The 26,054-nt window shown below is 41.7% G+C and overlaps 1 protein-coding gene across 3 annotated transcripts; it reads left to right on the top strand.

Annotated features, from left to right (window-relative positions):
- The first annotated feature begins 522 nt into the window (after window positions 1–522).
- nap1l4a (nucleosome assembly protein 1-like 4a) lies at window positions 523–24,487 on the top strand. 3 transcript variants are annotated; one of them, XM_056281357.1, is made up of 15 exons: window positions 548–654; window positions 1,484–1,521; window positions 1,726–1,798; window positions 5,733–5,877; window positions 9,100–9,186; window positions 9,499–9,633; window positions 9,768–9,839; window positions 10,132–10,271; window positions 10,479–10,624; window positions 18,192–18,211; window positions 18,369–18,488; window positions 18,622–18,657; window positions 18,850–18,903; window positions 22,032–22,067; window positions 22,525–24,487. In XM_056281357.1, exons 2-14 carry the CDS (start codon window positions 1,506–1,508, stop codon window positions 22,035–22,037), a joined length of 1,050 nt encoding a protein of 349 aa, XP_056137332.1. In that variant the 5' UTR covers window positions 548–654; window positions 1,484–1,505; the 3' UTR covers window positions 22,038–22,067; window positions 22,525–24,487. The 3 variants fall into 3 exon arrangements, with proteins under 3 accessions (XP_056137331.1, XP_056137332.1, XP_056137330.1); XM_056281356.1 differs by lacking the exons at window positions 548–654; window positions 22,032–22,067 and adding an exon at window positions 523–545; XM_056281355.1 differs by lacking the exon at window positions 22,032–22,067.
- The last annotated feature ends 1,567 nt before the right edge of the window (window positions 24,488–26,054 follow it).

Raw genomic sequence — 26,054 nt, 5'->3', positions numbered from 1 at the left:
AGAGGAAGGCCAAAGAGGAGGTTTATGGATGTGGTGAGGGAGGACATGCAGGTGGCTGGTGTGACAGAAGAAGACGCAGAAGACAGGAAGAAATGGCAGCGGATGATCCGCTGTGGCGTCCCCTAACGGGAGCAGCCGACAGTAGTAGTAGACATGACGTTAAATTGTGTACAAATTGCACTTTTATCATCTTACATGATGTTAAATTGTGTACAATTTTTATTCTTATTTCGTGTTGTTGACTGATTTTATAGCACTTTTAAACTTCCGTTTTATTTTAGCTTTCTTCTTTTTTTTGCCTGACTGTTTTGTCTGCTTCTTTCTAATGTAAAGCAATTTAAACATTTCATGCGTGAAAAGTTGCACATGACTAAATATATTGTTATTGTTATTATTATTATTATTATTAGATTCTCGTATCGACAGATGCTGAACACAAGTGCCCTCCTTCCTCCGCTGTCAACTTTGACCAATGAGGATCGAGAACTGTAGAAAAGCGAGGACGCATGCGTGAGACAGGCAACCAGGATTCCGCTCAGTCTGGGGTAAGATAGACGTCTAAAGTCGGGCCAGTCGGTGCTACCATCGCCGCATAAAACAGTTTACGACTTACCGGCGATATCCGTGTGTTTAACTGCGACGCTTCGACACACTGTACGATTTTGACACAAGGCTAAAGCAAGCTGTCTTCCACACACTGCTGTTTCTGTGACGCTTTTAAACACGCGTGCTAGCGCCTACGAGCTAACGTTAGCTTAGCCACGCGGCTAGCTCCTGTGAGCTAACACATTCTGTTAGAGATTTCCTTCAGCTGTCACACTGCGGAAATCAAAACAGCACGTTGCTTTAGCCCGTCGATGGATGGCGTTGGCTAAATGAGATGTGTTTTAACGGGGGCATTGACGTTCACCTTTAGTGTGGACACTGGCACTTGACTGCTAACTAAGTCATTGTTTCTAGCGAGTTGGCTCGTCGTGCCTATGCTAGCTGCTGTCAAAGGTCTATGGCACCGCCCATACCACAGCTAACAGCTAGCGTCAGTCGTGTTCATGTTTTTGCGGCACACCAATCGGTAGTCTGCGGGATTATCAAGAGCACATTCCTCCAGTGATCTTTATTAGTTTAGCCGAATGAGTGACAGCAAATATTAACAGCAACGCGAGTGGTGCTTTATCTTAGCGTAGCCAGCATTATCATGTCAATGCGTCATTGGCCTGTGCTTGTTCAACGCTAGTACTGTTCCTGTTGATTACACAATCGAAGTTAGTGCATCTGGTCTACCCGTCATATTGTTTCTTTGGTGTTTCCAGAAGCACATTTGATTTTGTCCATACTTTATAATCAAGTCATATCTTAGTTCGCATGATTTAAATATACTTATTAGGTTACGTTAACTTTTACCAACACTGACGGTCTTGCAAAATCATTGTCATGACTTATGTGCATCTGCCAAGTCATTATCGCCTCCCTTTTTTTTAAACAGAGGAAGGAGCTGCCAATCTCAAATGGATGCCATCAAAGGTATATAATGGTGTGATATGGAGAAGGAATGGCGTCGCTTAATCAAATTTCCATATAATAGTCAAGTTTTGTGTCGATTCGAGAGTGAAGGTCAGTCATGAAATATAGGATGCACCACTGTGACAACAACACTAGGCAGTTTTCTTAGCTGAGCTACTTAATACAAAGGAATGTTAAGTGATGAAGCTTTATGTTGATTCACAGGTAAAGGAGAGCAAGGAATGCAGAGTCCAGTTGGGCTGATGGACAGACCTGACAGCTTCCACAACATGGAAAGGTAAGTGGGTGGGCAACTGCAAAGATTCTTGCCCGCTTTGGCCTACGAAACATTGCAGTGCCTGCCTATAACCCTTTAGTTAAGAGTGTAATGCAAGATGGAGGTTTTTAGTCAGATAACTTCTACTTGATGAGGCTAGGGGTTACCATGGCAACAGTCAAAGGCTTCGAAGCTTTTGGGTTGGCCCTAGTCTATTGTACAATTAAAAATCATGTCCATGGCTACATAGACTCCATAGATCCAACACCAATTCCTACAATCCCTAGGGAGTCCTCCATTCATTGTGTATGTGGGTTTTCGTATTAAGCTTATTAACCTGTTGCAACCTCCATGTCTCCATTGATGAAGACTTATGGTCTTTTAAGACTGTAAGCAACACCACCTGCGCACCCGGTTGGATCCACAGACTCTCAATAAACTCCTCATGTGAATAGACAGGCAGACAATTGCACCGCAAGTAAATGCCAGGTGCTTTACATGTGGTAACCATGGAAATGACTTCTGTGCATTACTGTATCCCTGCTGGTACAACTGTATTTTCTTTATAGGATATAGCAACATATTAGAATATAGCTTCTGGAAATATTGTCTATAACTAAATAACAGAACTAATTTCAAGTTAGTTCAGTTAGTTTAGTTTAACTAGTGAATTTAGTTTAATTGAGATACACAACTGTTCTAAACTGTTATATATCTTAGGGAATTCACACACTGCAAGGATCAGTCTCGTTTTTTTGCTGGGTGACACTGATCAGTCTCTCATTTTTTGTGGGATAACACTGCACATTCCGTAGAAAAAAATTCCAAGATAATTCACAACAGTTTCACGGGATTGTGCCCACTTGTCACTGTCTGACAGATTGCCTGCGCCTTCCTACCTGCACGCTCGCCTCTCATTGAAAATTAATTACTTAGGCATGTCAGTCGCTCCCCATCAGGAAAAAAAAACCATCAATCCGTATCAGCACAGAAGGCTGCCCATTGGAGGAATTCAACCCTAGCCAGGTAGCAGCAAAATGGATGTACTCTTCTAAGGGGGTCAGGAAGTCAAATAGGAAAGAGCGGCCAGCAGACATGCTAGATCATGACCCACAGACACACACATAAATTTACGGAAATTTGCAATGCTCATTTGAAGTATAATATTGGTGTTTTGTATACAGTTATGTCCCTGCAATTTACCACCGTGGGCAAATAAAGAAAATGTTTGTCTGAAAACATTTCTTAAGGTTTGGATTTGTGTGGCTTGTATACAACATCATTAATCTCCTTTGCCAGTCACATACCTGTTTTAAGTGATGAACTGCACTCCTAGTGGTGTTTTAAGAGATGGTAACAGATGTTTTATACTTGTGCTACAATTTTGTGGCCTGTGCTACAAAACTTTAAACTTCTGTAGCACCAGTGCTATGTGCAACAAGACTAGGTCAAAACCTAGTATACCGCTGGACCATGTATGGCCAATGTACCTTATCTTACAACTTTATCAATACAACATTATCTGTTGTAGTAACTTTTTGTTGTCTACCCTGCTTTGTTTTGATTTTATGCTGTCTGATAAAGTGCTGCTTGTTTTGTTTTGTTTTTTGTTTTTTTTAAACTATGTTCTGTAAGGTGTCCTTGAGTGCTCTGAAAGGCGCTTACAAATAGAATGTATTATTATTATTATTATTATTATTATTATTATTAATGTTCAAGGTTGTGGCCGGTTTGTTACAGGGATAGTCGGTGGTAATGTCTATAATGTGAATTCCTGGATAGTAAATCTACTACTACAACTTTCGGCTGCTCCCGTTAGGGGTCGCCACAGCGGATCATCCGTTTCCATTTCTTCCTGTCTTCTGTGTCTTCCTCTGTCACACCAGCCACCTGCATGTCCTCCCTCACCACATCCATAAACCTCCTCTTTGGCCTTCCTCTTTCCTGGCAGCTCCATATTCAGCCTCCTTCTCCCAATATACCCAGCATCTCTCCTCCACACATGTCCAAGCCATCTCAATCTTGCCTCTCTTGCTTTGTCTCCAAACCGTCCAACTTGAGCGGTCCCTCTAATATAATCGTTTCCAATTTCTATCCTTCATCACTCCCAGTGAAAATCTTAGCATCTACAACCCTGCCACCTCCAGCTCCGCCTCCTGTCTTTTCGTCAGTGCCACTGTCTCCAAACCATATGACATAGCTGGTCTCACAACCATCCTGTAAACCTTCCCTTTAACTCTTGCTGGTACCCTTCTGTCGCAAATCACTCCTGACACTCTTCTCCACCCTGCCTGCACTGTCTTCTTCACCTCTCTTCTGCACTCCCCATTACTTTGGACAGTTGACCCCAAGTATTTAAACTCCTATGCCTTCGTCTTTATATATTTACCTGGATAGTAAATGTATATCTGCAATATTCTGTAGTGGTCCCAGTAATATTCGCTGTTAAAGTGTACTGAAGGAGCATATCACATGACATGGTTAAGTTATGTTCAAGTAAAAAAAAAAAATGCAGTTGCACGAATAATACTTTTCGGTCTTCGGGTGTTTGATTTGAAAGAGAACTTACTTTAATTGTAAGTATTAGTTTACTTACATCCATCTATCCATCCATTGTCTTAACTGCTTGTCTTGCTCTCAGGTTCGCGGGGATGCTGGAGCCTATTCCAGCAGTCATTAAACTAATTTGTTGCTCCTTGGCTTGGGCGATAAACGATAGTGTTGTGTACTGGCGACAGACACTTCATTAATAGCAATAAGAAAATTGTTCAATAGAATGTTCGATAGTTTCACTTAAATGCAAACCACCATGAAAGCAAATAAAGAATACGCTTGCTCTCTCCCTGGCTCATAAACAGCCTATCATATCCCCCAATAATGGAATGTGCTATGAGTGACACGCAAACAGCCAATCATTTAACAGACAAATCCCAAGGGTGCTCCCTCGGTGGCTCATAAAAAGCCTAGTGGAGCATGCTACGAATGACACGCAAACAGCTAATCATTTAACAGGTGTGTTGTTGGGTTGCACCGTCAGCATATGACATAATAACAGAAAGAGCGCAGAATGAGAAAATGAGTGCAGACGGTGAGGAAGGTGATAAAAAAGGACCACTCAGCTCACCAGTATGTCAATTTTTTGGTCTTTTTCCCACGGCACATGCACATACGAATGATTTCAGTCTCAGTTAAATCAAAAAGTGAAATTCTCCTGCAAAATATCCGCTCACGAGCATGATTGGCATGACGATGCCTTTGCCTGGCTACAGTCACTGCTGCCATGATCACTGGAAAGTTTTGGCGGGACACCCCTAATAGTAAATGCTCTTCAGTGACCACCAACTCTCCGAAGACGTTAATAATGTTCACTATAACTGCGTACAGGTATTAGTGCTGGTGTTTGTGAATTGGACTTTTATACAGTGAGGCTAATTTGCATAGAAAGGGGCCAATTTTGCGCCAAATATGTGCGTATTACCTTATTTAAATATGTGCAAATAGCAGTGGAGCACCGAGATGCTATTTGCTTGGCAGTGCAGTTAGGGCTGCATTTCACTCTTTGCAGGTGCTTTGAGAATTACACGGTTCCTTTTTGTCTTATTTGCGCAGGTTTCGCGGCTGATCCGTTTATGAATTTGCTAGTGAGTGTTTTGATTTGGAGTGCTTTAACTGAGCGCTCTCCCTCATGCCTCTCGGCACTCAGCCAAGCAATCGCGTAACTTCAGTGACATTTGGGTCACCTGATCCAGCGGTCCAATCGTGTCAAACTGATCACTCAGTCAGTCAATCAATCTAACATAATCACTCAGTCAGTCAGGGACATTCGTGTTTGTAAAAAAAATTACATACAGCCCTGGTATAGATAAGGATGGATGGATAGATGTATCTTACCTGTACTCCTTACATATGTGCCCACACACACTTGCATAACTTTTTTCTCATTTCTGTCCTCCAGCTTGCTACCCAAAGCAGTGAAGAGGCGAGTGAATGCTCTGAAGAGGCTACAGGTTCAGTGTGCCAACATAGAAGCCAAGTTCTATGAGGAGGTCCATGAGCTTGAGAGGAAGTATGCGGCCCTTTACCAGCCACTTTTTGACAAGGTATTGTGAATAACTTCATGTCTGCGCTACACCCTTTACTATATCTAATGCCAATGTATTCCCCCCATAGTGAAGTATCCCTAAAGAGCAGAAGATCCTGCACTCGTGTCCCCTGACTCTCGTCAGTTCACTATTTACAATCGGAATCTGTTTTATTTGCGAAATATGTTTTCACATACAAGGAGTTTGGCTTTATGTGTTGCTCACTCAGTACGTTAACATTATGTTAGAAAAAGTCGATTTATTGTGTTAGTCCGACTAAAACTGGACTTTTAAAATACATGTAAACGTGTTAGTCCAACTGAAATTGTACTAAATCGAATTTCTCGAAGTCGGACTAACAAACATATATAATGCGGTTGGGGATCGATTTACTCTGGCATGTATAATATACGCTTAAATCAGCCCCGAACTGGCCTAGGCGGTCTGCGCATGATCCATAGTTCCCGCGGCAGTCTTTCATCCAGTAGCAACCAGCTGAAAGGGTGCATATTGCCACCTACCGTGCCAGGGTCGTACATACTTTCGTCAATAAATCGATTCTCCCCCAGTTCTTGTATGCTGGGACAGCGACAGTAGTCCAATAACATGGCCTAATCGAGCTATAACTGTAACTCGACTTAACTGTGCATGTAAACGCAGTCACTGACAGTTAAACAGCTAATATTCAAGAAAAGCATAAAGTTAAAAGAAAAAAGTGTTAGACGTTTATATAACTTTTGTATTGTCCTATTAGACTACTAGTTTCCTCCCTGTATAAAAATTGGGTCATGTACTAGATAATGTCCATAAAGTCTTTTAGTAAAAGAGGTAGGGAGACAGGTTTGCAGTTGGAAAAAATTCTTTACCTATGTATGAACAAGCTAGCATGACAAGGTTATAAAAATGCAGGGCATCATATGTCAGACTTACAGAAACAAAGAATATGCAATCATGTCTTGTAGTATTCACATTGAGAAAAAAGTTAACGTACAGCCCTGGTATAGATAATGGAAGGATGGATGGATGTATCTTACCTATGCTGTGATATATTCTCTGCACCATTGCACTTTATCGCCTCTTATTTCATCTGTATGTAGTCAATCCTTGTGTATATATATGAAGATTGTTGTGTTGTCGTGTTGTTATTCTATGTTAAGTAACACTGTGAGAGCCGAGAAAACCGGAATCAAATTCAATGTATGTGCAAACCTACATGGCCAATAAACTTGATTCTGATTCTGAAGGTTGCACTGAGTTATATTTAACATTAAATGGGAATATATGTATTTACCATACATATTGTAGATATGAAATGACTAAAAAAAAGAAGGGACACAGTACTGTACTACTGGCAGATAATAATGGCGAGTATGACATTGAATGCCAGTTCCAATGCCCATGTTGATGCTGTCAGCTATGGGAAGATAGAAATTGGGAGAGGGTTAAAGAGTGCTAAAAGAGAATCCAGAGTGTATGTGAGTTTGTGCATGTGGGTGTCCCAGGGCAGTCATAAATTTTTTGATGAGAGAAGCTGTCTGTGTGCCTGAATGTTTTTGTTTTTACAATCTCATATTATTTTCTGAAAGAAAAGGTTTGGAGTGTGTCATAACGGGCGATTCATCTGTAATCTTGCCCACATGCTTCCTGGACCTAGAGCAGTAGCACACCTCAAGGCTGGGCAGCTCATCGCCGATGGTCTTTTCTGTTGACTTGGTTCAACACCCTAATCTAAATTGATCTTGTAAAGTGGTTAGACTGAACCATGCTGCAATGGAAGAATTTTGGATGCCAGTGGTAGTCGTTAGAGCTGTACCAATGTTGTCGTAACAGCTTGAATTTCTTGAATAATCACAAAAAGTACATCTGCTGCTGGGCTTTTCGATGTCGGAGTATATATTGACCTCCCACTTGAGGTCCTGTAAGATTGCTGTAAATAATGTTTCAGTGGTTACAGATTAGCCATTAACTTGATGCTGTATTTAAACATAAGGCTGGGGTAGGCAGCTTTTTCTCAGTGTTAGTGAAACATTTCATATCGTTTTTACATTTTACAGCTATGAGTAATTCAAATACACTTAAGAGAAAAATCAAGCCCCTACATTAAAACCCCACGGCTTTATTCAGAATCTCAAAATCTCACTGCACCCGGTAGGCCTTAGCCAATCTGGAGCTTTGTCTGATGTGGTGGTCCTACCTCCTGTCAATCATTCGCATACATAGCTTTTCTTCTATGCTTCCTCTTGTCGTTTTTCTTGTCAATATGGATCTCCTAGAGGTGGATAGACTAAATAGCATTCATTTTAATTCTGTTGCTTCACAAGATCAGTGTTGGTAACTAAACGATTAGCTGAAAAACAACTCTTATTATGCATAGATTACCAGCTTCGATGCATTTTACTCTCAAAGGCATACAGGTCTTGGATAGAGGTCATCACACACCGTGCTGGTGCTTTGGACATTGCGATAAACACTTAAACTATTAGGAAAACAGTGCTTTGCAAGAACAATGTTGGTGTTGCTAAGAGATTTGCGTCATATTTCAATAATGGTTATGACAGGCAAACTCAAGCATGAGTATGAACTTGGCTTGGTGGGAGGTGTTACGGGAAGGAAGGAAGTAGGATGCAGAGTGAAGGGGGAGTGGATGTTTTTGGGATGTTTTTTTTGTCAAAATTGCTCACTTCTCCAAAGTTGCCAACCCCAACTTTAACTTCCCTTACTCCCCCTTAGACAGCCAACAGACCACATCAGTGGTGAGTTTCATCAACTTGATTCTTAAAAGTAAAATGGAGGATGTTTCCAACACATTTCATAAGGACATTGATTGGACAAATGATATGGTTGTTTGAATGCAATGCAAAGATGTGAGACACTCTTTCCTCACTCTCTACACTACAGGGTCCCTGTTGTCTTGATCAAAGGTCAGTAAGGACACAGTCTTGGTACTAGATACCAGTGCAACCAGTTGTCAACTGTTCCTTTGTCAGTCCTGGCTATTTCCAGAGCTAGTGACATGAATTTAGTCATGTTTAGTTACATTGAACACCGGCAGCCCTAATCCTGTCACAGCTGTCTGTAAAGTGTGTGTGTGAGAGAGACATGGTGTGGATTTCTCCAAGGTAGTTAAAAATAATCCTGCTTTATTAAACAAAAGCATGCTATGTTCATGTGCAGACATTTCAAGCCAATGTGCAATTTTCCATTGTCAATAACAATTCTTTTACTGTATATGTGTCATAGAGACGAGATATTGTAACAGCCACAGTGGAACCCACAGATGAGGAGTGTGAATGGCAAAGTGACAGAGAAGAAGAGGAGGAGCTAGCAGTAAGTTGAATTCTGATTGGTTCATGGCTCATTTTCCACACCCTACAGCCTGTATCACTTTTTTTAGTTCCTACCTGTTTAATTTATCTGAACTGCTTCACAGTGGAAGAATGTTTATGTCTGAAACTTTGAATGCTATGAGTAGCAGTAGGGCTGTACACTAATTGTCACCTCTAACACAAGTTCTGACACAGATTTAGTTATTGTCAGAAGCTTTTTTTTTTATTGTTGGAGTGATCCTTGTTAATTCAGTCAGTATCGGCTATTTTTAAATCAGTTCTGTCAGTTGGAATAATGGCTAACTGCCTGTAGGGGGAGCTGAAGAAAAAGGCTGCTATTGAAGAGGAGAAGAAAGAGGATGCTGCCCCGGAGGAAGACCCGAAAGGCATCCCAGATTTCTGGCTCACCATTTTCAAAAGTGTAGACATGCTCAGTGATTTGCTTCAGGTACTTCTGAAAAGTATCGTCATTTGAAATGATTGCTTCCAGACCTTCATTCCTTACTCGTTCAAAATGTTGTTCCTCTTATCCAGACATTTAGCAGTGCTTCTGAATAGTAAAGCATGTTTCTTTCCTGTTAGGAACATGATGAGCCCATCCTGAAGCATTTGAAAGATATCCAAGTCAAGTTCTCTGAGCCTGGACAGCCAATGGTCAGTATTAGCATGGTAATATTATCTTACTTATTATCAGGGTGTCTCCCCGCCTGCTGCCCAATGACTGCTGGGATAGGCTCCAGCATCCCTGCGACCTTGAGAGCAGGATAAGCGGTTTGGATAATGGACGGATGGATATTATCTTATGGTACACTGATGAAACATCACTTTAGTAAATAGAATAGAAAATGAAATTTTGAAAATTAAAATTTTCACCAAGAAAATGCAACAGGTGTTTTGCCATCGATCAGGAATGAAAATGTCTTTCCATGTCTTCCCCTTTCGGCAGAGTTTCACCCTAGAGTTTCATTTCGAACCAAACGGTTACTTCAACAATGCCGTGCTCACTAAAGTCTACAAGATGAAGTCAGAACCTGACACTTCAGACCCCTTTTCTTTTGAGGGGCCGGAGATCATTGACTGTGAAGGGTGAGAGACTGCTTTTTACACCATGGATATAGCAGTGTTCAGATTGCTAAAGGGAATGTGTGGTAACAATAACCATTGTTTGCAATCTTTTTCTATTCTGATCTTTTTGCCTCTTCATCCCACATCTCTCAACCTTCTCCTGGCACCCTATCCAACTGTCACTCCCTCTCATTCTGTGCTCTCTATCTTGCCATCCCCTCTCTCCAGTTGTCAGATAGATTGGCACAAGGGAAAGGATGTAACAGTCAAAACTATTAAGAAGAAGCAGAAGCATAAAGGTCGTGGGACTGTCCGTACTGTCACTAAACAGGTCCCTAACGACTCCTTCTTCAACTTCTTCAACCCAATTAAAGGTGAGAAAACATACATGTATACATAAAAAGGCAAAGTAGATTTATAATGGGTACTTACGAGGTCTTGGATAACTAACAATTCTCAAGTACCTTTTTGTTTAGTAACTTTTATTTGGAGCAGCAGGTTAGCATAGTGGGTAGACGGGCCACTTATCAACCAGCCAACCTGGGATTAAGTCCCTATGATGACAAGTAGCTGCCCAACTGAAGTGTTCTTGAGCAGGACAGTAATTTTCCCACCAGCGCTAGGGGAACTGGTCTGTTTGACCCTATAAGTCTGCCTCCCTGTGAGGAGAGAATAAAGGGTAAATGTTAATTTTCCAAGGTGTCTAAGCTTCACAATAATACATTAAAATGTTCTACCAATGGATGGCACTGTGGTGAATTTGCCAGCAGGTGGCAACACACTTCTGCTCTGTGGAAAGGTGTGCTAGCCCAAGAGAGGCATTTGGGGGGCTTTTTCATTCACAAATGTATGCTGGAGGAGCAGTGAGGTTCTGTCAAGTGAAAGTTGATCTTTTTATATTGGGCTGTGCTCCCTAAACTTTGAATTTACATCAAGTTTAAAAAAAAAATTCCTCCAAAATATATTTGAAGTTTTTCCTTGTAAATCAGTGTGGTTTGGTGAGATAAATGATACAAGACCAGACCAGACTGATAAGCCACTACCCTGTTGACCGGAAAATGTGAAACTGAAATTGTCTTTTTACCTGCTTATGCAAATTTTGCTTAAAATGAGAAATCTTACTTTTGACATTAGAACTGACAGCTGTAAATAGGGCTGTTGGAACGAATTTCTATATTTGAATATATTTCGCATATTAAAAATATTAATACTATACTATTCGAATGCTAGACTTGCCATTCGAATGTGTAAAAAAAATTGTAATATACATAAAGGTGTTGGCTAATGTTAACGAATCTCGCTCTTCTTGCCTGCCTACCCATGTGAAATGAGTGTCATGAACAATAAAGTTTGAGTCTGAATCACAATATCTTTAAACGTGCGCAATATCAATAACGTAACTATCACAGAAATGGCGGAAAGAGAGGACACAACGCAGATCACCACTCCTGACCATTTTTAACTAGCTTCATAGGGTTACATCACAGTACATTCCTTCAAATCACAACTCTAATTATGCAGGGCTTGTTTTGCGCCCCCACACGCGGATGCAGTGAGCTAAGCTCCAACTGCACACTGACAATTAAGGCTAAACTAACATTAACCTTAACTTGGCATCATTTTCGGCATCATAATAAAACCTACGTTGAACGCATAGGTTGTCTTATCAACACGCAACTATGGTAGGCTACATCTTCATTCAAGTAGCCTATACCCAGTGCGTAAAGACACACACAACTCATTCAACAACACCGTAGCGATCTCCTAAATAGGAATTGTATGCCGTGTGCACAAATTAACCAAAACGTAGGAACGAATTGTATTGCGTAAAAATTAACCAAAACATAAGGTATTTTAATAGGCGATGGAAAATTTGTCTCCTCAGTCTCATTCTCCTGCTGGCAACTCCTAACCACTTAGGACACCTCTCGAGGTCTCCTAAATATCTGGGGGAGTAGGAGTGTTTCTTAGCCTTGAGAAAGTTGATAAATAGCTTTTATTAAAACCTGGACTTGACCTGGATTTTCTGAGAGTTCATTGGTCTGTCTAGACGTTTTGAGTGGTTGGAATGCCCTCTAGTGGACAGAATATACTTAATGAACACATTCTGATACTGTAGACATTGACATAAGCCTGTAATAGGCTAAATTAGAGCTTTAAAAAATTCGAATATTAAAAATAATAATGCATAGAAATTCAAATATGATTATACAGGAAAATTGACAGCCCTAGTTGTAAATGTTTGTTTTAGGAAAGTGCTATAGAGGTAAACTCATAGGACGATAAATGACTTATTTCCCATATCCATGATGAAGCGGGTTAAGAGTGGAAGTCCGCAATCTCTTATTTTGGTTTGAGAAACAAAATAACCATAGTTCCTGCAACCTGGCTCTCTTTAATGACTCATCTCCCTTGTCAAAAAAGGGTCAGTCAACTAGTCTAAATTGACCCTCATTTGATTACTCAGTCAACTTTCCTGTATAGTCTACTTTCCTGTCAAACATGCCTGGACTAATTTTCACTGAGCAGTTATGTCTTCATGGTTTACTCATGCTGCAGGTGTGCCATTGGTAGCTATAAATAGCTCTTTGTCAGGTAGGTTTAGGCTTGTGACTCTGGGGTGTGTCTGAAGGAGTCTTAGCCATTACTCTTCATTCACACACACATGCAAAGTAAGTATGTAAACCTACCTACGTATTTTGGAACACAGCCATTTTGTCTTAAATTCAGATTTGATTCCACAATCATCTGTCTTAAGGAGCGGCAGTAGCTCAGGAGGTAGAGCAGGTTGTCTGGTAACTAGAGGGTTGCCGGTTTGATCCTTGGCTCCTCCTGGCAACCATGTCGAAGTGTCACTGGGTGAGACACCTAAATCCTAACTGCCCCCAATGAGCTGGTTGTTACCTTGTATGGTTGACGCCACCTACAACCTTTTATGGTTGACGCCGCTTGTAACCTTTTATGGTTGACGCCGCCAGTGGTGGGTGTGGGTGTGAGCGTGGGTGGATGAATGTGAGGCATTAATTATAAAGCACTTTGAGTTGCTGTTGCAGCTAGAAAAGTGCGATGCAGTGCATTTATGTTTTCCACCTGTCAGAATGTATTATCTGAATCCTCCTGTCCAACTGCTTATCCGAACCCTAATGCCTTCATAGCTCAGATCTGTTGGTATACTACTTCGCCTGTTCCCTCCGTAGAAAACTTGGACCAGGTGTGTGTGCATCTGCATATTATATTAAACACTGAGGCTACTTGTGTTTGAGGTTAACTGTACCCTTATAATTGCAAGTCAGTAGCTTATGTTCAGCTAGCATATCTGTTAGGGGTAGGAATCTCTAGGCACTTAATGATCTGATTTGATTTTGGTTCAGGATGCCTCAACATGATTATAAAACAATTCACGATACATCTTGATACATCTCAATTTTTGATTTCTATACATGATTTTTTTGTTTGTTTGTGTGTGTAAGTGTGTCCGTAGCTAATCTTGCAAACTACTGGACCTATCAGCCTAGAATATTTTGTGCACAGTTAATGGCTGTATGATGAACCTCCTCGTGGTTGCAGTGATCATTAAAAACCTTCGAACAACGTTTGTTCTCGCTATCGCTGCTCCTGCTGTTGATTCACTCTCTAGCTCACTTGACCAATGCTGCTCTCTGTCTCTGCCCGATCTACGTCGACGGTGTGCATGCATGTGCTTGCAGGGCTCACATTTACAGTGGATTCGGATTGGACAGTGACATGATCAAGTTATTAAAATAATTTTGATAATCCAGGTGTCCGGGTAGCGTAGCAGTCTATTCCGTTGCCTACCAACACGGGGATCACCGGTTTGAATCCCCGTGTTGCCTCCGTCTTGGTCGGGCGTCCCTACAGACATAATTGGCTGTGTCTGCAGGTGGGAAGCCAGATGTGGGCATGTGTCCTGCTCGCTGCACTTGCGCCTCCTCTGGTCGGTCAGGGCGCCTGTTCAGGGGGAGGGGGAACTGGGGGGAATAGCGTGATCCTCCCACGCACTACGTCCCCCTGGTGAAACTCCTCACTGTCAGGTGAAAAGAAGCGGCTGGCCACTCCACATGTATCGGAGGAAGCATGTGGTAGTCTGCAGTCCTCCCCGGATCGACAGAGGGGGTGGAGCAGCGACTGGGACGGCTCAGAAGAGTAGGGTAATTGGCCAAGTACAATTGAGGAGAAAAGGGGGGGGTTTAATAATACAAATGTTATAAAGGAACAACCTCCTCAAGGTTGCAGTCAAAACAGGAAGTATTGCATATTCTTGTCACTGCCCAATCTGAGTCAACTGTAGATGTGAGTCGTGCATAGATTTTTTTTTTTTGGTTGCGTGTCACATAGTAAAGTTTTTTTTTATATACATATCTCCCATTCAGTCGGCTTTGGCACTGCATAAAAGCCTTATAATGGCAGGAAAAACAGTTTTTTCTATCTGTATCTGTCCGCTGCTAATCTTAGGCCTGTCAGGCTAATAATTTTTAGTACAGTTATGACTATATGATGAAGGACCTCTCGTGGCTGCGGTGATTCAAAATCTTTGAAAAACCTGTTCTACACCACAATTGAGTGCTAACTCCTCAGCTGGTTTTTCACTTAAGTCTGAGCACCGGAGAAGTGGGGATTCACAGGCAGGGCCTCCATATTTTTCCTTATCCCGGTAGGCAAAAAAGGGGTGGTTTGTCGCCAAGTCTGAACTCCGGACAGGGGGCAGGCGGGGTCTGCACGCTACTGAGTGCACTCTGCTAGTTACAGTATAAACTGTATTGACAGAGGAAAGCGTTTTATTTCTGTCTCGCCCATTGTGTGCGCCACTACAGTCCCCATGTTGCATATTGTAGACAAGCTATGGCTGAGCACACCCACAAGGTCTGCACCATCACCTTGTGATCATGTTTCTTATGCAACATATGATGGTTTATTTCTGAAAATACATTTTTGCGTCAAGTCAGTTTTATTTGTATAGCCCAATATTTCAAATTTGCCTCAGGGGGCTTTACAGCAACACAACATCCTGTCCTTAGACCCTCGCATCGGATAAGGAACAACATCCTAAAAAAAAACCTTTTAACAGGGAGAAAAAATAGGAAGAAACCTCAGGGAGAGGTTTCAAATTAGTCACACGTCTTAGTGAGAGAAGGATATAACATTAAAACAGGATAACAAAATTATATGGATTTATAAGATATATAAAAAGAAAATGTGATGAGGGGGATGCCAAGCAGTGTCCAGGTGGCGACCACCATCACCATGAAGACCTGGGAGGAGGACAGACTGCACGTGCACACAAGGGAGACTCACATGACACCATTCACACACAGAAAAAGAGAAAGGAGAAGACATCATTCAGAGAGAGAGAAAAGACAGAGAAGAGAACAGTTTGCAATAGTCAATAATCTCAAAAACAATCTACATCAACAAGCTGCAGTCTATCTTTGAGTAGAAAAAGTAATGTTTCAACATAATATAGCGTTGTTTATTTTCAACAGCATCTGTAGTCTTACATTTTGTTTATAGTAATGGCACAAATGCTGCTTATGATGAAACACTGCACAATTTCACAATTCTGACTTCACAGCAGTTTAGCCACCCTGTCATATTTACCGCCAAACCACACTAGTGTTGGTTTCAATCATACATAGTGTTGGTTATCTGATTTGCCCTGTGTCTGACAGCCGGTCCACACCAGGGACGGAATGGGACTAAAAAATGGCCCCGGACTTTATTACTCAGACCAGCTTACCACGACCAGCCCGCAGATATACTCCACCACCCCCGCCCCATCAACGCACATACAAACACACCAGCCCTTAATACCACCACCTATAAGCATAATGGATGGATACTCTAGGCAACTGTAACACTAAGACAGAGCAATTTTAAGTGAAAGGTATGTTACCAGTAACCCCCCACACACACACACACACACACACACACACCAGTAACATAGGCAGAAATCAGTGTTTGTGGGCACAGAGAAAATCAGGTGGGTCTAGCCCGTCCAAGACCAATCATATTTATAGGTTCTGAAATGCATGTTAACCAAACTATGCCATTACAACTATATTTGCCTGAATGCACCACAGTTTTATGCAAACCTTATACATCATCAGAGGTAATGTTACAGGCACCAAGATGAACATTAACAACAGCATCGCATAACCTGGCATGGTGCCATGTTCACATGCGCACTCATTTTCCGCAGACACACACACACACACACACAACGGCATCATTAATAAAGTGTATGGATAGAGGTACACGGGCACCAACATGCTCAGTAACGTTAAAAATGACACTTGAACATAGCCTGGCGCGGCAGCCACATAAACCACATATGAACAAAGACAAGCAGATGCAGCAACATCATCATAAAATCCAATTGTACACCCAACAAAGACTACACCCCTCACAGTGTCTTTTTGTGACAAACTTAAGCAAACTGCCTTGTTTCGCCATGATTTTTATCTTAACCTACATTAAAAGCGGCTAGCTAGTGGAAAGAAGGCTCCGTCTGTGGAATGCGCAGGTCTGTACACTGAGTGAAAGAGGAGGGACTGCTTATAATCTGGCATTTGCAATATGCACTGCCACTCAAAAAATCTGACCTATTGTCATCACATGGTAAACAAGAATTGTTTTATTTTTATTGGTCGTGTAGTTAGGTAATTGAAACAGTATTCATTGACTGTTATTCACTGGATGATCCAGCAAAAAAAGAAACCATGTGATTAGATGAGCCCACACAGTAAAGTGGTAATAAGGGATGCTGAGGATGTGGACTGGTGCATAATCAAAGTGGGCCGACGACGCATCTCTCTCGCTCTTGTTTTTGTATAATGGGCTGCTCAAAAAACAAAAACAAATGGTTGCTCAAACGGCCCACAGCGACTGGCCCACCAGTATTTATAATAATTAATAATAATTTTATATAGCACTTTTCTAAAACAATGTTATGTGCTTCACAAAAAAATAAAACCAGACAAGGTAAAAATAAGAGTAAGACCAAATAAGTAAGAGTAAAAATAAAAACAAATAAACATTTGTAAAAGCTTTCATAAAAAGAAAAGCTTTAAGACAAGATTTAAAAGAAGCTAGAGACTTGGTGTGTCTTAGTTCAACAGGAAGAGAGTTCCATAGTGTGGGGGCTCTAACAGCAAAAGCCCCATCATCCTTTGTAACAAACCAAGACCTGGGAATAACCAGCAGGGCTCCATCTGCAGATCTTAATGGTCAAGGGGGCAACTCCCTGTATTAAAAAAGCTATTCCGGGCGTCCGGGTAGTGTAGCGGTCTATTCCATTGCCTACCAACATGGGGATCCCGGTTTGAATCCCTGTGTTCCTTCCAGCTTGGTCGAGCGTCCCTGCAGACACAATTGGCCATGTCTGCGGGTGGGAAGCTGGATGTGGGTGTGTCCTGGTCACTGCACTAGCACCTCCTTTGGTCGGTCGGGGCACCTGTTCAGGGGGGAGGGGGAACTGGGGGGAATAGCATGATCCTCCCACGCGTTGCGTCCCCCTGGCGAAACCCCTCACTGTCAGGTGAAAAGAAGCGGCTTGCGACTCCACATGTATCGGAGGAGGCATGTGGTAGTCTTCAGCCCTCCCCGGATTGGCAGAGGGGGTGGAGCAGTGACCGGGATGGCTCTGAAGAGTGGGGTAATTGACCAAGTACGATTAGGAAGAAAAAGGGGGGAACCCCCCCCCCCTCAAAAAAAATATAGAATCTGAGCTAAAAATTGGAATTGAGCATTAAGGCTTGTGTGAACGTATGTAGCATAAGGTTTATCAGTGTATAATGGAGTGAATGAGCCCATCATGAAACTGAAAGTCCACAGTGAAACTAGATATTATGATACAGATTGTATTTCTCACCGTTTTCTTTACTGTTGGACTTTTCATAAATGGCATCTTTTCCTCTCTTACAGTTTCACCGGGTGAAGAGATGGTGAGTTATCTCTAGTTTACATCTGATAGGATGGCCAGTGCTTTCCTCATACCTTTGAATGCCTGCCAAAATTGCCTGCTCTGTCAATACACTGGAGCCTGATGTATTGGTATTGTCGGAGTAAACCTGTTTCTCTGGTTGTGTTTTAACTCTGCAGGATGAGGACTCTGAATTCACTCTAGCCACAGACTTTGAGATTGGTCATTTCTTCCGTGAGAGAATAGTTCCCAGAGCCGTGCTCTACTTCACTGGAGAGGCCCTGGAGGATGATGAGAGTGTGGGTTTTCCTTTCCTGACATAACACAGCACACATACTGTATACAGAAAAGCTGAGCTAACGCTGTCTCATATATCACAGTGGTGGTGTTTTCTCTTCCACTCACCCCACTTTCTTTTTGTCCTCAATGCAGTTTGAAGAGGAGGAGTTAGAAGAGGGAGATGAAGAGGTACACAGGATTTTTATTGATATTTTTGTACTGACTTATTTCATCTTGACAATGGGTGCAGGGTTTCTTTGGGTATCTTATCTTCTCCTTATTTGTGTGTGTGTGTGTGTGTGTGTGTGTGTGTGTGTGTGTGTGTGTGTGTGTGTGTGTGTGTGTGTGTGTGTGTGATTTGTGTGTGTGTTTTTTTTCCAGGAGCAAGATGAGGAGGGTGATGATGATGATGATGAGGGAGATATTGACCCAAAAGTCAGTATACATGCTTTACTGATTTTTGTTGTGGATATTCTGAACTTGCACTATTAGTGAGTGTGTTTGTGATAGATGTCACAGAGTGGGCGCCAATGTCTTTTCAGTGACAATGGTGACATGTGGCTGTATCATCCTAACCCAAAAGCTTTGTCTGGGATGGCACGTGTTGCTCTGATAAGTTACTTTTGGCTCTTGGGATGTTTTATTTCTTTTTTTTTTTCTATTAAGAGGAGCAGATGCACAGTCTTAATGTTTTTTTTGCAGAACAATGTCCTGTGTTAACAAGGAGGGTGTGCAGAAATGAGAGGTTCAACTACTTATTTGAGCAGCTTCTTTTTTTTTTTTATCTCAACAGAGACTTTGAAAGATGACAAGTTGAAGTGATAGAATGGCTTAATCATCATCATCAGTTGCTTAATAGTGTGCATGCACACAAGGTTATATTTGTGCGAGGTTGTTAATGCCTGTCAAAGGTTGTTGTGGAAATGACACTGAGCTTGAACTCACCAGTTTTATTGACTCCTACACAACATGTGCCTCAGGTAGAAAACATATATTGTGCAGTCATCTGAAACGCAGCTAAGATGTGTCTGACTGCCAACCCCTTATAGTTAATGTAACATGGCTGCCTCCGGCTCCCCACATCCAGCCAACACACAAACCACCCCCCACTGCCACAGTGTCACATTTTTTTCAAACTACTGTCAGTTATACATAGTTGATGTCTTTTGGTACTTTCAGAGTGATCACAAACAACACATTGGGATGAACTGTTACTTTCTTATTAAAAAGTTTTTAAACATTTAACATTTCCAGGAGCCAATAAGTTAGACTAATGGCTGTGTTCTGTTGTGTTGAGGTAGTTAATGGCAAAGCCATTTTTATGTGGTGCCAATTATGATGCTATGACTATTTCAGTGTTATGTCTTTACTAAGTCAGATGGTGAATAATATGCAAGCAAACCTTACCAACAACTCCCTGCATTGAAAAAGCTACTCCGTAAACTGAATGGGCCCATTAGTCACTTCAGCATCACAGGCACTATAAGCAATGCGTTTTTGTTTTTTTGTTTTTTTCTGTCCCCCCCCCCTTTCTTCCCCCCAATTGTACCCGGCCAATTACCCCACTCTTCCGAGCCATCCCGGTCTCTGCTCCACCCCATCTGCCGATCCAGGAAGGGCTGCAGACTACCACATGCTTCCTCTGATACATGTGGAGTCGCCAGCTGCTTCTTTTCACCTGACAGTGAGGAGTTTTGCCAGGGGGACCTAGCGCATGGGAGGATTCCCCCTCCCCCCGGACAGGCACTCTTAACTGACCAGAGGAAGTGCTAGTGCAGCAACCAGGACACACACCCACATCCAGCTTCCTACCCGCAGACACTGCCAATTGTGTCTGTAGGGACGCTCAACCAAGCCGGAGGTAACATGGGGATTCGAACTGGCGATCCCTGTGTTGGAAGGCAACAGAATATACCACTATGCCACCCGGATGCCTGCAATGCATTTTTAAATTTTTAAATGGTTACAACTTTTTTTTTCTTGCTGATTTTCCCCTTTTTTCTCCCAATTTAGTGGCCAATCGGTCCCTATTTTAGTTCAAACACCCACCCTCGTACTGCATGCGTTTGCCAACTGTGTCTCTCTGGCCGGTAGTCTCGAAGGAGACACCTCGCCACTTTCACGACAAGGCGAATCCAGGCCGAACCGCTGCTTTTTCTGACACACCCAGAGACGCATTCATGTGACAAACACAAGCCGACTCCGCCCCCCTCCCGAAGACAGCGTTGCCAATTATTGCTGCTTCATCGAGTCCGGCCATAGTTGGATCTGACAAGACCGGGGCACGAACCCCAGTCCCCAGTGGGCAACTGCATCGACACAAAACCGATGCTTAGACCGCTACCCCACCGCGGACCCTATTTTGAAGTCCTACTTTGATTACTTTTATTGTCATTGAAGTAAATGACACTGTGAAGATCCATCTTTTTTTTTGCTCTCACATAGCTGATGGCAAACGGTGTTGCTGCATATAGCTTTGGCAAAGTAATAGCATGCTGTATGTTTATGTGCATTGCAGTTGGCAAAATTGTATGCCATATTAAGCCCAACTGTTTGTCTGCCTGCCCAGGGACTGCAGATGCAAATTAGCTGCCGGCTAACTCTGGTGCAATTGTAAAATTGTGCGTTGTCCTGTCAAATAAACTAAACTAAACTAAACTGAAACACCATTGATAGCTAAGCATCCTCTTTATTGTGAGCTAGCTTCAGATGTTGCTAGTTATACACAGATCCTCATATAGCCAGGCTCTTTTACAACATTTTTGTCCCATTCCCTGTGTTATCAAAGGAAGACTTGTCCAAGAAAAAGTGATTATCATATCTGAATTGACGACCCTTTCTATCCCAAGTGCCCCCAGGCCCCTCTACTCTCGCCCCTCCTCTCTACCATGCAGCAGTCCTGATAGTATAATATTATTCTACTTGGTAATAGAATCATTATGTTGCTTTGTAAAGAAAATATGAGATATGCATTTTCGAACAAAAAAGATGCGATTTATTTGAAAAGCTAGGTTGATCCTTGTATAAGTATCAGAAATTTTCAAATTCTACTCAACCTTAGCAGGAGAAATTATGTTGTCTCTAGTTCAAAAGTATCACCTATTATTCTTTATTTAAAGGTGGCAAAACCTATTTCGCTAGGCGTTTCATTTAAGTGATGTAGTAATCAGATTGATCGCTGTTGACCTGAGCAGACATGGCATTGATCATCTCCAAGACCATCCAGGTTTACAATTTGAAGTTTGTCCTTTAAGTAACCCAATTAAGAATGACTTGGTATTGTCTTTTGGTGTCTGAGCACTATGTTAACATACAGTCTGCATGTTTGCTTGATTGTGTCAAACCCTGCTATTAGGAGATGCCTTTTGTCAGCTGTACTTCTGGGCTGAGACTTGTTCAGATTTTTTTTTTTCATTGCTCTAAGATAGAAATGTGATGATTAGCACAACTTGACAGGGCTGTGTGTGACATTTCTATCAAAGTATGCCCATGGTTTGAGTTTGACAAATAAACTTGTGCATATTGTTGTCTCTCCCTTCCCCCTGAATTTCCCTCCATTGCAGGCATAATCAATCATTCTCACCCCATGCAATTTCTAGGTAAGGGAGAAATGAGGATGGCTGCCCACATACATTATATATAACCATTGGCTTTGGCTCATTATTCTCTCTAGTTTGCTCTTTCTTGCTTACATTCCTATTACTCCATCCTTGATTCTCCCAGTAGTCCCAAGATCTTAAAATTCCATAATTTATATCCCGCTCAGATTATTTTTTTCCCCCTCATCACCTTCTACTGCTTTCCCTTCTTTGTCCTTTCCATCCATTTGTTTTTTCATTCATAGTCTCAGCTGTTAAATGTGGTCTCCTTATGTAACCGCACTAGTCTAAAAAAGTTTGACTAGACTCTTGTCTGCTTTATTTTTTAGTTTCCCGCTGTTGGCTTGCTGGTACCCTGTGGCTTGATTAGTTAACCGTCTTTGTCTTCTTTCACCTCATCACGTGTTCTTCTGGTTTTGTCTTCACCTCATGCCTTCCTCTCTCCTGCTGTCCACAGGTAGCAGAGCCCCAGCCTGCCGAATGCAAACAGCAGTAACTGTCGTGATCAGGGGAGCTTGGCGGAGACCTGGTGTCCATCAAATCAGTCCTCAACCAATCAGCAAGTCCCCTTACCCCTGCAGGCTCCGCCCTTTTTTCTGAATTCACTCAAATGCAATAGAAAGCAACCAAACAGTGTTTTTATGATGTGCATGTTTTTGTTTTTTTGTTTTGTTTTGTTTTTTTTTTGTCTTGGGCCCCTATTTCTTTGGCTTCATTCATACTCGGAGCAGAAGTGACTTCTGTCATACCATGAAATTGCTGAGAGTCTACTTCATTGGTAAGGTGGAGTAGGTGACTACTGCCAAGAACCTCAGAATATCAAGACATGGAATTGAAAGAGAATCGAATGGATCCCAACTTTAGTTTTCATTGAAAAAAAAAATCAGTTACTCAGGGTTTTTTAATGCCAATATGAGAAGTGTTCATGTTCTAGGAAACTGCTGAACAGGTTTGACCTAATATATCACTAGGGTTGCTGAAATGTTCTCTTTCTTCGGTGTTTTTTAAGAGACGCAATGTATTGTTAGAAATTTACTTTTTTTATGTTCATGGTCGTGTCATTGGACTATTTATTTTGGTTTCATGCAACTGTAAGTAGTGGTGCATTATAGGAACACCTATTAGGCCCACCTACAGTTGCAAGTCCATTCTCATTGGATGAAACTATCTAGGCTTTGCAGATTAACAAAACTCTTATACTGCCAAATTATTGTTATCATTATCATTATTATTATTATTTTTATTACTATCTTAGTCTTTCAACCATGGAGTAATTTCTTCACGCATTACTTAAAAAGTGTATTGGGCTTAAGAAGTATTAAGTAGTAGTATAGTAGTAAGTGTAAGTACTTACTTATGTGGACACAGTTACAATTTATCTGTAAAGAATGGCATGTACTGAGGTGTCTATACGGTGGTCTGCAGAATACTTCTTAAAGCTATTCCCTCTGCGCCCCTACACATCGGATGTGCTTTTTCAGACATGTTTCAACAAGGATATAAAAAGAATGGGTATATGTAATTATAAGACATTGAGGTAAGGCCTCATCAATACTAATTTCCGTTACAATAAGCTGTTCAAAGTGGCACTTTGTTGTTAACCTTTCCCTTTTCCCCCTAACCCAAGTCTCCAACAGACTTTCTGGCGACACTTGCATAGAAGTGGCCGGGTACAACTGTCAGTATGACTGACTCACACGTTTATACAGTAGTTTCGAGGTATCACGTCTCATTTTCAACATTGTACTTAACAAATGTTCTCTAAACAGTCAGTAGCAGGACAAAGTGCGGAGTGTGGGATGTGTGGATCTAACCATAACTTGGAGAAGATGTGTTTACCATAGTAAATTCATCCTGTTAACAGGAAGCAAAAAGGGAGGAAACAAAAATACCGGAAAAGCCTCTCACTCCAAACATTTTGTCAGTTTATCTGATTAACACGCTCTTTAATCCAAGTCAAGATTTTGTGTTTATGACTATGGAGACATTTCGCTATCTAACGATTCGATTGAATGTTTTGGGAAAATGTAGTCAGAGATTGCCAATGTATTTTATACTGCACTTGGGATTTTGGTTGGTTGGTACTGTGGATACTTTTGCCTGGTTAAAGTGGTCATTTATAACTGACAGTGTGATAATGCCCAGCCACCTTTTTTGTTTTTGTTTTTGTTTTTGTTTTTGTTTTGGTTTTTTTTGTTTTTTGTTTTTTCTTTTTTTCTAAAAGATTGTAGATCCTGTTGGACAGAGTTCACAAAGCCACGGTGACATCTTTAAACCTCCCACATTGGACCGTGTGCTAGCAATGGCCTTATCTGGTTCTTCGCAATTTGTTACTTGCGCAATATATCTTTTCAATTTGTACAGAATTAGTTAAGATATTCTATTAAAGTTGTGCGACATGTAAAGAACTGATTTTTGGATTTGAAATCACGTGTGTGTGTGTGTGTGTGTGTGTGTGTGTGTGTGTGTGTGTGTGCGTGTGCGTGTGCGTGTGTGCGCACGTGTGCATGTGAAAGTTGAAGTGATGAGAAGTTGACGGCCTCTCAGGGAACTTGGTGAGTAACTGTTGGGTGATAAAATTTAAAAAAAAAGACTGGAGAAAAAGTAAGCCTGTGGTACCAGGACCAAAATGGTTGAATTGGCCTCTGCTATTCAATTACCACAATGCCTTGGCCAAGCGCTGCACAAGAAAGGTATCCTGTCTGTAGGAATGTGCTTATGGTCTGCCAAACATCAGGCTCGGCAAACAACACTTGGAATCCGTCTTGATTACCCAATAGGGAAGGCATGAAATGTGCTCTTGAGGGACTCTTGTAATACTTTTCAAGGAGATAATGGCTAACTGCACAGAAATGTCTAGAGAGGGATGTTAAAGCGCGTGTATCCAGGCAACCAAGGTTTGCAGTTCGTCTCTGAGCGACGGGCACTTCCTTGTCCTATCACCTCATCCAGCAACACCTACGAGTGTGTCCTGAGAGAGGTTTTGAACGTGTACACGCCTATCTTCATGGGAACAGACTTGTAGAACTGACCGTGTTAGAAAACAAGAGATGGAGACGGTCTGGTTTGGATCACGATCGTCTCAAGGGTCCTCTGATAAACATACTCTTGACATTGCTAGGTTGTTTTGGTTTCTTAAAGACTGGAACAAAGCCACACAAAAAAAGAAAAACTATACAAGGAGAATGGAGGTTTGATGTCCTCCAGGAATGAGTGGGCGATAGTGTTTTCTGACCCCTCTGCCCTCCAAATACAAAAAAAAAACAAAAAACGCAGGTCCTGTCCAGTCTCTTACTGTAACTCCATGGCTCTGACTCACAAAGGCTGCAAGAACAAAACTCCATTCAGAGGCATTGGGCGAAGGCCTGGCTGTAATAAGGCGTGTAATTGTGTGTGTGTGGGGTGGGGGGTGGGGGGGTATTACAGTCAAGTCAGTAATTGGCCTCAGAAAATCAGAACAGGACTCTGCCCAATGTGTTGGACTATTCTGACATCACCCTAACTCCATACACCACTACACGGCCATTTTCATGACATTATTCTTTGGACATTCACTTGAGGTTTGCCTTGACAATACGCTCATGTAGAAAATGAGTATTTTATCTGCTCGGAGTAGAATTATGTCAGTAAAGACCTTGAAATATCTGGAAAATCAAAGCTATTACAATTCCCACCAATTGGCAGATTGCTTCATCTGTGATCTAAAATTGCCATGGATTACACCGGAAACCACTTACAAATGCTATAGCCCATCTGTCCTTGCAAAAGCAGGTCAGAGAACTAATTTTCATGTGATAATGTCTTCATGGGCAGTTATCAGGCTATAATTACTTGTCTTGTGCAAACTCATTGACTTGAAACTTTGGTAGTCAGTCATATGCTTCACTATTTGCACTATATCTGCAAAGCTCCTATACGTAAAACCTGATTGGTGTTAAAAGATTTTTAATGAGAATTCACTATTTCTAGTGCTGTTCCAGAGACTAT

Source organism: Lampris incognitus, chromosome 6, assembly GCF_029633865.1.
Source record: "Lampris incognitus isolate fLamInc1 chromosome 6, fLamInc1.hap2, whole genome shotgun sequence".
Taxonomy (NCBI): domain Eukaryota; kingdom Metazoa; phylum Chordata; class Actinopteri; order Lampriformes; family Lampridae; genus Lampris; species Lampris incognitus.
Note: the sequence above shows the minus strand (reverse complement) of the source record. Positions and strands in the feature narration are given on the sequence as shown.

Coding starts and splice junctions, on each gene's coding strand:
- nap1l4a (XM_056281356.1), top strand. Junction 5,878..9,099: donor ACCAGCCACTTTTTGACAAG/GTATTGTGAATA, acceptor TATGTGTCATAG/AGACGAGATATTGTAACAGC. Junction 18,904..22,524: donor AGGGAGATATTGACCCAAAA/GTCAGTATACAT, acceptor TGCTGTCCACAG/GTAGCAGAGCCCCAGCCTGC.